The following is a 13,706-nucleotide window of genomic DNA, read 5'->3' as shown; positions in this document are numbered from 1 at the left end:
ATTTGGATATGGAATTTGATGAAAAAACTATTTCAACATAATTACACTTTATATAAAATATTGTATGCTTAAAATTGCAATTTATACTGAAATTTGGTGTATATACATGTGTTCAAGAAAGTACTAATTTTTTGAAAATTTGATGTACGAAATATATTAGATTTGGACTTGTTAGTAGTAGATAGAGGCAATAATTATTGATACGTGGTCAATGAACTATATGGCAAATTTTAATATAAAAATAAATATTGTTTGGGAGGTAATATTGTATCGGAGCATGTTCGTATCTAATTTTATGTTTGAATTTTTACTCATAATATAATTTATTTTCTAATAAAAGTTTGTGTAGCCAAGCCTAGAACACATGGGGCGATGTACTTTCTTTTGTAGCATAAATCACTATATTTTATGTGCTATAAAAAAGCACTAGATTATCTGGTTAGAGTGACCAAAGCTTATTTGGTATTCCCTAAATTATAAACATAATTTTACCATGATTTCTGCAGCGTGAAATCCAATGGGATACTTCATTGATGCGGTTTTGAAAGTCGTCAATTTCAAGTTTCGACAACCACGAAAGAAAAAAGAACAAATGTGAATTAACATTGGACGATTTGCGATGAATCAAACAATGGTATACTTCATTGATGCGGTTTTGAAAGTTGTCAATTTCAAGTTTCGACAACCACGAAAGAAAGGGAACAAATGTTAAAGGGAACAAATGTGAATTAACATTGAACGATTTGCGATGAATCAAACAAATCGAAAGTTTGTGTGAGCTCATGGGTCGTATTTTGTGAAATAGATATCTTATTTGCGTCATCCGTGAAAAAATATTACATTTTATTGTGAATATCGGTATGATTGGCCGGTCTCACAGATAAAGATTCGTGAGACCATCTACAAGAGACCTACTCCAATCAAATATTATCAAGCTCGAATTTATATTATCAATTGGATTCGGAGTTACTGTCTACAACACTGATTATCAAAGACACAAAATCAAACTTTATGGAAACCGTACAAGAGCTACCAGAAAGAAAATCCAGGCCCTTTATTTAATGTTCTATGACTATCTGCTCAAAACATCGCCAATGATCATAAAAGGAGAAACAAAATTTACGAGGAAACATCCAAGGCATGTAAAAACAAGAAATGGGCTGAATAAGAAGCCCATCTTCTCTCTACCGATTTCATATGTTTGCTAACAAATCCAGGGTTGCAGTAGATTAAACAGAAGTTCAAGAAAGTTGTCTCCAGCATGCTAGTTCTTTTAGGCCGATTCGGGCAAGCGCGTCACAATTGCATGAAACATGTCACCTGTAGAACAACTGGTTCATCAGTACTCAAAGGAAACTACATATATTGGAACTCAGTAATCGACAGATAATGTGAATGGTGTGTGCTTGCATCAGACAAAGCTGCGGTTCGATTCCAAATTGACTTTCACCGGTAATTCGTCAGTCTTAGACTGGTTATCTTCTTCGCCCAAACTTGCATCGGATCCTACTGAAGATTCAGTGGTTTCAGCCATCTCAGACACCATCTTCTCGTGTTTTTCTTTTAATTCTGGGGAGCTTATAGCCCCCATGATGGCCTGCCTGAGTTCTGCCTCCAAAGCCTCGATCTTACTTTTTGAGTCTGGATCTTCAGAATTTCCAGCTTTTGCCACTTCTGTCTTCAGCAGTTCAATCCTGTCTTTCAAACCTGATGAATTGACAACATCATCTATGATCATATTAACTTCTTCGTTGAAAGCTTCTATTTTTGCCTTGGCTTCTGGGACAGCACGTGGGTTTACTTGCAAACCCATGGATCCAAGAACAGCCTTAAATTCGGAGTCCAACTCTTCTTGCAATTGTGAAACCTTTTCTTTTAGCTTCTGGTTTGAACCGATATCCGACAATCCCGACCCAGAAATATCAGCTTTCAGCGTCTCTATCTTCTGTTTCATATCAGACCGATCCACGAGTTCCCTGAATTTCTTATTTATTTCCAGTCTCATTTCATCTTTTTCGGTACTACTTTTTGAGGGATTCAAAGCCTTGGATAACTCTTTCAGTATATCAAGCTTATATTTCAAGCTGGAGTAATTAGGAGCTGAAGGAAGCTTTTTGTCAAACTCATCCTTAAGCAGTTCAATCTTTTCTTTCAACGCAGGATGTGCAAGCTGGTCCTGCACATTCCGCGCTTTTGCAATTTCTTCTCGCACCATCAAAATTTTGTCTTCCATGCCTATACCTTTTGCAGCCTCATCATACTCATAATCGATCTCTCTTTTCAATTTCTCTACCATCACTTTCAATCCTGTCTCTGGAATCTCTGAGGGTGATTTACTGGCTTCCAAGATCCGCAGTTTCAGTTTTTCTACCTCATCCCTCAATTCCGATTCTGAGGTCTTGCTTATCTGTACTATGGGTTCTTCTTTCTTTTTCATATTGACCTTCCTTTTGGGATCTATTGGAATTCCCTCCTGGAATCCACCAAGTTTCCGGAATTTTTGAGCCCTGTGTTTTAGTAGTATTTCTGTATCCATTTTTACAAGTTCCTGTACACACAAGAAACATCTTAGTCTCCTGATTATCCATCCGTTCAAACACTAATTGTAATGTAGGAGGAATATCCTACTTCCATAGATTCAACAATTGCAGTTTTTAACTGTTGTGAGGTCCAGTAAGGATCTGCATGTGCACCACCAAGAGGTTCCTACAACGAGCCACAAATATTTATCATTTGATGGTAAGGTTAAAATGGAAATCATAACAGCCCGATATTTGAAACCTGAAGCTCAGGATTAAGCACATGATTAAGGTATATGACGAAAGAACAATCTAAGAAGGAATATTAATTCGTTTAATGAAGCTGTCGCATAGATTTTCCACATAATTTTCCAACTAGAACCTTATGTTAAAACAAAATAACTGTTTTTTTTTTAAGAAAATAAACTGTATTTTCAGTATACAAAATTGAGAGATAATTTTAGGGACATTGAATAGTGGGACAATAAGGCATGAAAGTAGAAAATAATATATCAACACAAGTAAAAGAACACGCAAATGAGTTATTACTGGGATGACACCATCAGCAATTTCTAACTTCATCAGCTCTCTAGATGTAATCTTCAGCTTTTCAGCAGCCTGAAAAGGGGAAAAAAGGAACAAAGTCAAAACTATCACAGGTTATGACTGGCAAACCAGATACATCTTAAAATCACCTTTGGTGAAGCTTTGGCAGTCTTCCACAAAATTGCAGCACAAGCTTCAGGGCTGTCTCATAAAGGGAAGGAAAATCAAAATGGAACCCAAATTTACATACACTGACGAGTTTTTTAAGGAAGAAGCAGAAACCCATTTGAATGGGCATCTTCATGTTATTTGCATATAATGTTTCAGCAACACAAAAGCTTTATTGCACGAATACCTCCTAGTGAAATTATCTCAATCCTCAGAAAATGGGAAGATTGATATTGAATTTTCAGGTTACATTTTTCGTTCAACGAAGTCTCTGGTCTTATAAGCTGTGAAGATAATTTGTCAATCTCTAGGTTTATGCAATCAAATAGCATTGCCTGACACTGCTAAGTTTCCAAGAACTGTTGAGCTTATTATGTTTCACTATCGTTTCTTTATATTATTCCTGCCTTTCCAAAACATAAGCATAACAATAAAGCACTAACAAAAACTACAAAACCAAAGTCGCACTGCTCAAGAGAACCATTTACTCATAAAATTTTCAAAGTAAACCAGCTGTAGCCACGACGAAAGCCAAAGATGGTAAGAGTAATGGAGGATATAGACGATATAGCATGCACTGGAATCAATAACTCATAGGTATACAAAACACCATCAAAGCAGCAACCATGACACAATTCAGCAGTTAAATTATACATCACAGTCACCGACTAGGTATCTAGAGTGTGGAAGAAAAAGCAGAAAAATCCAAACCAGCATCTTGAGGCAAATAGTTGATATTCAAAACATTGATAGAGATGTACCTGGCAACATAAAAGACCGCATTTTCAAGCATTAACAACTTGTTAGCACAACCAATAGCCAGTGCTCCACCAGAGCCTCCTTCTCCGAGAACAATTGAAACAATTGGAACTTTGAGACCAAACATAGTCCTCAAGTTCTGAGCTATAGCTTCACCCTTAACGCGAAAAAACAAAGGGGAAAAAACAAAATAGTCAACATAAACCCTTTACACTTGGTACACACAATTCAGCAATAAGGAACTTCACTTGATGGAACACTATACAGTACTTGGCCTAATTCCTCAGATTTAAGATCAGCATATGCCCCAGGAGTGTCAATGAAAGTGACAATCGGAAATCCATGGTGATCCGCATAGTACATCATTCGCAGAGCCTTTCGATAACTATTGAAATTGGAATGTCACAGTCAACACTAGGTAAAATAGGAATATCCGCACTCAAACTTTCATGATCCGTGGAATGTGAAATTTTCCATGTCACTATACTAAATCACCAGATTCATACGGATATTATTAATCATGAAAGACAAAGCATCAATTTCTTTTTTTCTTTTTTTTAACAATGTATAAGATCATGCAAAAATATGGAATGTAAGAATCCTTTCTTAAATGCATACCCATGAGGAGTAGGCATCCCAAAGTTCCGCTGTATATTCTCTTTCGTATTCCGGCCCTTCTGATGGCCCATGAACATGTAGCATCTTCCATTTATTGTACCAAGTCCTGTGACAAAAGCGGGATCATCATATCCAGCACGATCTCCATGGAGTTCAACAAACTGCACACGTGTTAAAATACAGGCCAATTCATATACAGGAAAAAAGATTTTCCTTATTAAATCTAAAGTTCATCATTTTCTTATAATTTTACTGGATGTTATCAGTTCCGAAGATATTGCAGGCAATAAAACCTAGGCTCAAAATAAGTTGCAGGTGAAGAGACCTTGTCAGTAATATTGAATACGTGATCGAGAAATGTTGGCCTGTTGGGATGTCGTGCAATATTCACACGTTGTATGGGAGTCAAATGTGTGTACAGATCTTTTAGAGCCTGTAAATTGACATGGAATTAAGAGAAAAAACTGATAAAATTGAAATAAAGAGAAGATCATAAATTTCGCCTCTCAAGTCTTGAGTAGAAGGTCATTATATGATAACAGTGGTAACAGGAATTGCATTTGCAATGGAATCAAAAGAGGAAGTGCGGTGAAATGGAATTGAAATTATAAGCATGTTATTGGCTAAACCTGTTGATACTTGTTCTCCAGAGAGATAATTTGATCGCTGAAGTCCAGACCAGTTTCATTTGCCATCTTTTGCACCTGCATAAGAAAAGCAATAGGATCAAAGCAAGCCATGAAATTTTCTATATAAATAGCTCAGGTCGTAAATGTGCGTAAAGATCTTATAAAATACTTACATCAATTATTTTTTTCTGCAGATCCATGAGAGGTTTCTCGAAGTCCAATGTCACTGGCTTTGGTTTCTCTTTCAAAGGCTTGAAAGGTGAGAGATGGCTAAGGATTCCACCCTTCACATTTGGGTCAGGATCTTCTGGCCATGGATATTCATGCCTTTTAACTTTCCTAACCTTTGCAGATACAGTGAAAGCTCTCCTTTTTGCTCCTAGTTTCGCCCTTCCAAGTGCTTTTAGGGGTACACCAAAAACTCCATTATTTGAGCTCCTATGAAGATCCAAAGCAGTAGGTTTGGAAGCTGAATTCCCAATTAATGACACCGGAGATGGGGTCATGGAAGCCATTGTCCCACTTGAAGGAGCGGATCAATTGGGACAGTGAATACCTTTAAAGGGCCAAAAAGGGAAAAAGAACAATTCTAAGAAAAGAAAAGTACCAAAAATGTAAAACGCTAGAACCACGAGAAAAATAAACAAAATATTCTTTTTAGGAAATTGAGAATCCAATTCATAAAACAAATCACTGGGACACTTCAGGTCGTCAACTGTGTGCTCTATGATGCGCGTGTGTTACACAGGATTTGGCCTTAATTCAGCCGACACAAGGAATCTAAAAACATTGGAGACAGAAGCGGCATTGCACGCTGTCATTCAAACCTTATTCAAGAATGTCATTTGAGAAGTGTCCAGACTCCAGATAAAAGAAGGGGTACAACAAAACTATCAGTGACGTAAGTGAGGAACCTAATATGCATAAGTGCACTCAAATTCTTAATTCAGTGTCTTTTCTGATTTTTCAGTAGTCAAGGCAGAACAATCCAGGGAATGAAAACTATATAGTATAAAGGTACATGATTTCAGTTCAGGGAACGATGACATTTAGTTGGCATGCAGACTCGCAGCTACTATATGCATAGATTTCAATAAAACCTGAAACCTAAAAAAATTAAGACAATTTCGTAAAATGCCACAGATTCATATCATCACTAAAGAGTACGTATTGTATCCATCCGGCAGCGCCCAACATAGCAATTACATAAACACTCCACCACAAGTTATCCCGAGCCAAAAGAAACACTTGATCAAAGCAAAATAACACAACATCCAGCATTCGAACACCATAATCGAAGAAATTCTGGCCGGAAATTGAAGAAAAACACACCTTATATCAAATGCAGCAGCGAAAAATCGGAACCGATTACAGCTCAATAAAAACAAGCAGATCTGAGAAACCGATGAGAAGAAATCGAAAGATCGCGGAGCATAGGAAAGATCGTCGGGGCAAGGCCGGTTTGTGATTAGTGAGAGGGGAATGTGGAATTTATATAAATTTCGATGGTTCCGATGCTTAATAATAAAATGAAAATGAGGGGCAACGTTTTCGGTAGGGCCGTTGAAGCCCCGGAAACAAACACGGCACTTCAACTAGTAAACTCAGTGCTCGCGCGTTTTCATATTTATCCAAAAAAAATATTTTTATTTATAAAAGATATATATTTCATGATTTTCAAAAATAAAATTTATTTAACGAATATACTTTAGTTTTTTTAAAATTATTTATATTTATATTAGTATGCTTCAATTAAAAAAACCATAAACGCCGATCCGTAGCTGGAGTTACGGTGTGGATCACCGAAGACGCATTTCGTCGAACATCTGGTGGTGGAATGGCGGGACGGTCTTCCAATGGTAAGCTCCCAGTTACTTTCTGTCTACATCATCCATTTGCAATCTCTGTCGCATCTAACAATTGTGGATTCTGCAGATGACATTCTCCAGCTACTCAGGCTTGGAATCATCGACTTCGAAATCTCCTCTTCTCCTGTTCCTTCGGTTTCCACTCACTTCCCTCGAAGCTCGAGTCCATCCGTGGCCTTCACTGATGCCACCCCTCGGTTCTTTGCCAGGATTGGGAACTTAGCGTAAATGAACCGTTCTTCTGCTGAGGCTCTTGGTTTTTTTGGCACCCCGGGTGATCAAGTTTGATGTAGTACTGGATAATTTATGGTTCGTTTGTTTTGTCAGTGGTTCGGGCTCGCCGGCGTTGAAGAAAGTGGAGAGTTATTCTGTTCGGAGAGTAACTGGGGATGGGCGCTGCATGTTTCGTGCCCTGGTATGAGTGAAGTGTCTGTGTTGTCGAGTCTCATTGTTTTGAGGCTTTCTATACAGCTCGTTGCATGCTTTGCTACCTGCACCGAATCTCTGTTTATGTTCATTTGAATATATGGAGAATGCTTTTGGAATTTTTGGTGTATGCAAATTTTGTTCAATGATGGGATCGTTGTTGAAAGTTCTGTTTCCATAAGGCATGCTTCAATTTGTCAGCCATGATTTGGGTTTAACATATCTTGAAATTCATGCCTTTTATTTTGTGGCTTTACATTTGTTGAATGAGCTCAGGTAAAAGGAATGGCTCTCAATAAAGGTGTGCCACTTAGCTCTCAAGAAGAGAGGGAAAATGCAGGTCTGTGCATGAATACTAAGTCCTTTTTGCAAAGAATTGTCTTTTTAACTTTCTCGAGTAATGGATTGTGATTAACAAGCTTGAAGGCGGCCCATCCAAAATCTAAACGTGTCTCTTGTCTTTTTATTGTGTCATGGTTGTCGTTTTTGCATTATTGTACTGTCGTTGGTGCCCTCCATTGCACAGCAAAAGCTTGAAGTTAATTTAACTTTCAAATGCAATTCTTCAGGTTTACATAGATGCTGATGAAACCATTACCATATCTTGTTTCATTTAATTGTGTAAGCTTTTGGCAATTATCTAATCAAAACTCTCTATGGGTTGATGACAGATGATTTACGGATGGCTGTCAGAGAGGTCATCTGTGACAATGGCAACGAACGGCAACAATATGAAGAGGCGTTGATTGCAATAACAGTTGAGGAACCTTTGAGACGGTGAGCCCTTCAATTTGTTAGTGACTTAAAAATTCGCTTTCTGTTGGACTCTACTTTTCCAAGTTATGGTCTCTTTCTTCTTCAGTTTAATTCAACTCAAATGATATCTTCTGCCATTGCAGTTACTGCCAACGTATTAGGAGGCCTGATTTTTGGGGTGGAGAGGCAGAACTTCTGGTGAGTTCCATCATTTTATTGTTTTTCCCTCTCTTGCTAAGTTGGTGATATTGGACTTGTAATTATTGTTTTCATGGTGGTGAGTGAGCAGGGCTGGGTGTGGCCACAATCTATCACCGTAGAAGTCGATTTATATTTCTATTTATGTTTCTTGTTTTTACATCAGGTACTGTCAAAGTTGTGCTGCCAGCATATAGTTGTATACATACCGGAACACGAGGTATTACTCCCACAACCTGAAATAGATATTTGATTTCAAGCATGTAAAGTTGGAATATCGGCATGTTGGCCACAGAGTTCATCCTTCAAGTTGAGAGCAAGAGGCAAGGAGGGGCAGGGCAGATCACCACCCGGGAACTTAAAAGAATTTGTAATTCTTCATAAAATTAGCGTTTTTGAATTTCCAAAACATGGAGTATTACCCTTACCCTAAAATCTAAATGATGATGTCTGCCCCTCGTTGCGAGGATCAATATACTGGTGTGATGGTCGTGGTCAATCATTCAGCCTCTGCAATTGATAGTATCAAAGTAAAATCTTGCATTGCAAGGTCGGATTTAGTGTGAAAAATTGCCTTTGTATGAACTTGCAGCATGGCAGCGGGGGATCGGGTTTCATACCTATTCAAGAATATGGAACAGAGTTTCATAGAAGTTTCAAAAATAAAAAGGCCGTGAGACTATTATACACTGGTAAAAACCATTACGATCTACTTGTCTGATGTTATGTTTACTTAGTCAGGACGGAACTGTTGTAAAACGTTGTCTTTGTTCTCAGCAAATTTTGTTAACTGCTCTTTACCCATCATAAGCGACGGTTGCTTGTCTGTTAAAGGGGAATAAGAAGATCTTCCTGCAATTTTCTTTGGTATGGTTGGAGGAAGTAGAGGAATGATTTTAATTTTTTTTTTCTTGGAAAGGGAATGATGTTGTTTTTTAGATTCTTTCAGTCCACTTTTTGGTTATAATGCTTGTTTAGTTGTTTTACGGTTTGTTTTTGTATTTTTAAGCTAATAATCATAAATTTCGAAATCTATTAACAAAATCATGGATATGTTGGGTTTCACCAGAATAAAGGATGTCCTTACGTCCCTAGTGGCAGAATGAGTTGGTAAGGTTTGGGATGGTGTGGGTTGATATTTTCAGTGTTGCATGAATTATATTTGTATGAAACATATTATCACTCTTTGAGTTTTTACCTATATCCCTCGATTTACGTTTGGATAAACTCTCTGACTCATATAGTGCGGTTTATGGCATCGATAAAAAAATAATAAATAAAGGATGCCCTTACACCACCAGTAAGAATGTCGGCATCACAGGGACAAAAGCTGCTGCTAGGCTATTTTTCTCTTTGAATTGAGTTGATTATGTTTGAGCCAGGTCCATGAACGATTCGCCTGTTTGTATAATCATTCTTTTTTCTAAATTATATTTATAGAAGCTCTTGGCTTTTTTCCCTTAATTTTTTTTCAATTTATTCAAGATAGCTATCTAAAAATATTAATTTAAAATATTTTTTTTCCTTGGGTAAGATATTAAATAAATAATTATTAAATTAATAAAAAATATAGGGTGATAATTGTAATTTTGAAATGGTCATCTAATATAAGTACTCTTAGGATATTTCTCTATTTTTATAATATATTATAGATAGTATCGATGACATTATGGTTGGAAAAAAATATCGGATTTTCGGTATATCGAGATTATCGTACCGAAAAATATTGAATTTGTCGAATTTTTGATGTATCGAAAATTTCAATACTGTATAGTACTGTACGGTAACGATATCGAATTTTTCGGTACGGTAACAATATAAAATTTTGAAAATTTCGATATATATCGGAATACCGAAAAAATATATAATATTTTAAAACAATAAATTTATAAAATTTTAAAAATGTAAGGTTTTTATCGAGTATAAACCGATATATATTGATATCATATTGAAATTTCGTTATGCCGTATAATTTCGGTGATTAATACTAATTATACATGCCTAAATTTTTGGTAAATTTTCTTATGCAGTAATTATGGATATGATATATGACATAATTTCAGTACGATGCGATATACATTCATAGATTATATATATATATATATATATATATACACACTTCAAATAAAGACGACAAGTTACGTCTGTTAAAATTTTGAAATATTATATATATATACACTTCAAATAAAGACGACAAGTTACGTCTGTTAAAATTTTGAAATATTAATATTTATCAATATCCGTTAAAACTTAAATATCTGCTCGACTCATATAAAATTTAATTTATCTCCATATACAAATTTTTTATAAGAAATTTTGTGGAAAAAAGAAAACCACCGTGGTTTAGACAGAAAATCAAGAACACGGCCGTCCTAAACAACCGACCACGACTAACTGATGGCTTAGGCCGGTGGGCAACTTTACTTCAATTAAAATATGTTCTATAAATTAGAAAAGGAAACATTAGAAAAGTATTTTCAAGCTTTTAGGCTGGAATCTGAGAACCACCAACCCCACACGTCAATATCATTTCTTTCAAACATGTATACATATAAATATATCCACGCGCACATAAGCGCTTGATGATAATTACTCGACCAAGAAGAAAAAAGATGTATTCAAATCTTTATGGGACTAACTGATCCTTACTTCTTTATCAAGCATAAAAAGACTGATTTTTTTCCTTCAAATATTGACCATTCTTAATTGATTATATCAGAAGTGAATGCATTTGATATAGTTAATGGGATCTGTTTGTTTCTAAATTCTTGAAAATGGGTTCATCAGATCGGTTGTTTAACAGGCAGAGAACCATTTATGAGATTCTTGGAGGAGGTATTGGTAAGTCTGAAATTGTTAGCTGCTCATCAACTTAGTTCTCTGATCTGTGGTTCGCAGTTTTTTGATCCAGAAAGACATGTTTTTTGCTTTTCCTTTTCTGTTTGGTGTTTGCAAAATTTGATCTTGATTGTGATAAGGTTCTATTTGTAATTGACTTGTGAATCAAAACCATTTCACCTGTAGAAGAAGAGCCCTCTTAATCAAGAACGATTGAAAAATGTTTGCAGTAATGATTCATTCAGTAGTTGTAGTTAAAAGATTCGCCCTTTGTCTTGTTATACAGTGGCAGATGTGATGCTATGGAGGAAAAAAAACCTGACAGTGGGGATATTAGTGGTAACTTTGGCGGCTTGGGTGGTGTTTGAGATATCTGGTTATACTCTGCTCTCGTTGACCTCAAATGTGTTCTTGCTGCTCTTTACCATTCTTTTTCTATGGGCAAAGTCAGCTGCAATTTTAAACAGGTTACTCGATCTGATTTTTGCCTTTGTTTTTACCTACATTAGGCTGCTTGTATGTGGTTAATGATGTTGGGACATGTTGTTTTGGGTAAATTCAAATCATAGCTGATGTCGAAATTGTGGATGCATTTGTTCGAAACAATGAAAATATTTAGGCTTGGTCCACTGCAGACAAATCATTTGCATGAAGCATGTTCAGTTAACTTGTCCTAAAAAAAGAAGGGTGGCTGCAGAACCCCTATTCCATGTGTATTCAGAATAGAAGTTTGAAATATTTTATAACAAGTTACAACGGACTACTATATCAACTTGAATAAACTATTTTTGTAGAGTTACCACTCATCATACAAAATACTTATTATATGAGCTCATTGTGAGGCCAAGCTTATGTAGGCCTGAGTCGGGGGTATGACAACATCAGTTTTTCTCCTTTAACAAATACCATAGTTATGGACCACTAATAACCACTTATTTCTTGGGCATTTAAGAAGTTACTAAGTGTCCTTGACACTCATTTGCTAAATTTCTATCATGTAAAAATGAATATATTATATATCATATATTTTGCTAACAGAAAACTGGAAAAAATAAACTAAACTATATATACAGCAAACATAGGGACAAAGGAAACTGAAAAAGAAGCTAACAAATAGAGAAGGATGAAGATACTAAGCCCAAGAACAACAATCAAATAATTTGATGACTGATAAACGGGTGCCGTGATTCTCAGGCTGTGATATGCTTGTCCACGATTCTTGTAATATGTCATTCCTTCTATATACGTGCCATGTGTCTCATATTAAGACAATAAGATGTATCCAACTAGATTTGAAATTGTATGAAGGTAGTAGCAGGTACATAAACTTTTAGTTTGTGAGTTGTATGATAAAGCTTGACTTTTCCTTTTCAAATGGTATCATCTGTGCATTACGAATGGCCATCATAGAAATTTCGACTACTGTGCTGTTTCTTTAAATACCCCCTCAAATAATTTGAAACAGACCTGCACCACCTCTACCCCATTTGCATCTATCTGAAGAGATGGTAAACGATGCTGCAACTTTCATCTGTGACCGTGCAAATGCGGTGCTTTCGGCATCTGAAGATATTGCCCTTGGAAGGGACTCGAGAATGTTCATTAAAGTTGGCCTTAGTCTGTTTATAATCTCCGTGATTGGAAGCCTAACCGATTTCCTTACATTGGGTTACACAAGTAAGATAAAAAAAGATCATTATATGTTTCTTCGGCATTTCGATTCATAGCCTTAATTCTTCTTGTGTTGTGGGCAGGCCTTGTTCTTGTTCTTACAGTTCCAGCACTTTATGAAAGATGTGAAAGACATATAGAGTCATGTGCTCTAGTTGGATACAGGAAACTTCTGAAGTTGTATGTAAGATTTAAGGAAGAATATTTTGCCAAGATTCATAAATGGATTCTGGAAAAGAAGAAATTGAGTTGATGGCTCATAATCTAAACTATTTTTTGACCTGTTTTTGGTTTTGCATTTTGTTTTTCTTCATACTATTTCATTTTACTTTTGTTTCTATTGATTTTGTTTGGCTCAACATTCCACTGGTTTACTCCATTTTGGATGGCCTAAAATTCCATACTTAAAAACTATCGACTCTTTATTTTCAAGCTAAGAATAAAGAATATCTGAGTGAGCATTGTGACATTCTGAAATGAATCTCAATGAATTTTGACACAGCTTGTCAGAAAAAATCCATCATGTCTGCGACATAACAATGATTCTCCGTAACATTAAAATGGCAAAGGCTACGAGTACTCACTGTTGATTTAACGAGAAGAAAAAGAAAAGAAAACACAGGCAACTTGAGCTAAAATTAATAATTTATGAACTTCCAATCTAATGCTTTTGAAAACAATATTTTTACAATCTTTCCAAAGAAAAAGTG

General features: G+C 36.0%; 3 protein-coding genes across 5 annotated transcripts; 2 read left to right on the top strand and 1 right to left on the bottom strand.

Moving 5' to 3' along the window:
* Positions 1 to 929: 929 nt before the first annotated feature.
* On the bottom strand, positions 930 to 6,842 carry LOC142525607 (acetyl-coenzyme A carboxylase carboxyl transferase subunit alpha, chloroplastic-like). 3 transcript variants are annotated; one of them, XM_075629948.1, is made up of 12 exons: positions 6,570 to 6,842; positions 5,413 to 5,795; positions 5,240 to 5,314; positions 4,936 to 5,043; positions 4,611 to 4,771; positions 4,263 to 4,377; positions 3,995 to 4,149; positions 3,215 to 3,266; positions 3,069 to 3,137; positions 2,629 to 2,706; positions 1,407 to 2,548; positions 930 to 1,320 (listed from the first exon to the last, which is right to left on the bottom strand). In XM_075629948.1, the coding sequence occupies exons 2-11, from the start codon at positions 5,752 to 5,754 to the stop codon at positions 1,412 to 1,414; spliced, it is 2,292 nt and encodes a 763-aa protein (XP_075486063.1). In that variant the 5' UTR covers positions 5,755 to 5,795; positions 6,570 to 6,842; the 3' UTR covers positions 930 to 1,320; positions 1,407 to 1,411. The 3 variants fall into 3 exon arrangements, with proteins under 3 accessions (XP_075486063.1, XP_075486057.1, XP_075486050.1); XM_075629942.1 differs by having other exon boundaries at positions 1,411 to 2,548; positions 6,572 to 6,841; XM_075629935.1 differs by having other exon boundaries at positions 930 to 2,548.
* A 115-nt stretch (positions 6,843 to 6,957) lies between these two features.
* LOC142525626 (OVARIAN TUMOR DOMAIN-containing deubiquitinating enzyme 3) lies at positions 6,958 to 9,287 on the top strand. The gene is made up of 8 exons (XM_075629959.1): positions 6,958 to 7,098; positions 7,175 to 7,331; positions 7,435 to 7,522; positions 7,810 to 7,873; positions 8,205 to 8,310; positions 8,433 to 8,487; positions 8,654 to 8,707; positions 9,080 to 9,287. Exons 1-8 carry the CDS (start codon positions 7,077 to 7,079, stop codon positions 9,206 to 9,208), a joined length of 675 nt encoding a protein of 224 aa, XP_075486074.1. The 5' UTR covers positions 6,958 to 7,076; the 3' UTR covers positions 9,209 to 9,287.
* Positions 9,288 to 10,989: 1,702 nt separating this feature from the next.
* LOC142525598 (reticulon-like protein B12) lies at positions 10,990 to 13,336 on the top strand. The gene is made up of 4 exons (XM_075629924.1): positions 10,990 to 11,328; positions 11,612 to 11,792; positions 12,791 to 13,002; positions 13,080 to 13,336. Exons 1-4 carry the CDS (start codon positions 11,262 to 11,264, stop codon positions 13,247 to 13,249), a joined length of 630 nt encoding a protein of 209 aa, XP_075486039.1. The 5' UTR covers positions 10,990 to 11,261; the 3' UTR covers positions 13,250 to 13,336.
* Positions 13,337 to 13,706: the final 370 nt, after the last annotated feature.

This window comes from Primulina tabacum, chromosome 2 (assembly GCF_025594145.1).
Source record: "Primulina tabacum isolate GXHZ01 chromosome 2, ASM2559414v2, whole genome shotgun sequence".
NCBI lineage: Eukaryota > Viridiplantae > Streptophyta > Magnoliopsida > Lamiales > Gesneriaceae > Primulina > Primulina tabacum.
Note: the sequence above shows the minus strand (reverse complement) of the source record. Positions and strands in the feature narration are given on the sequence as shown.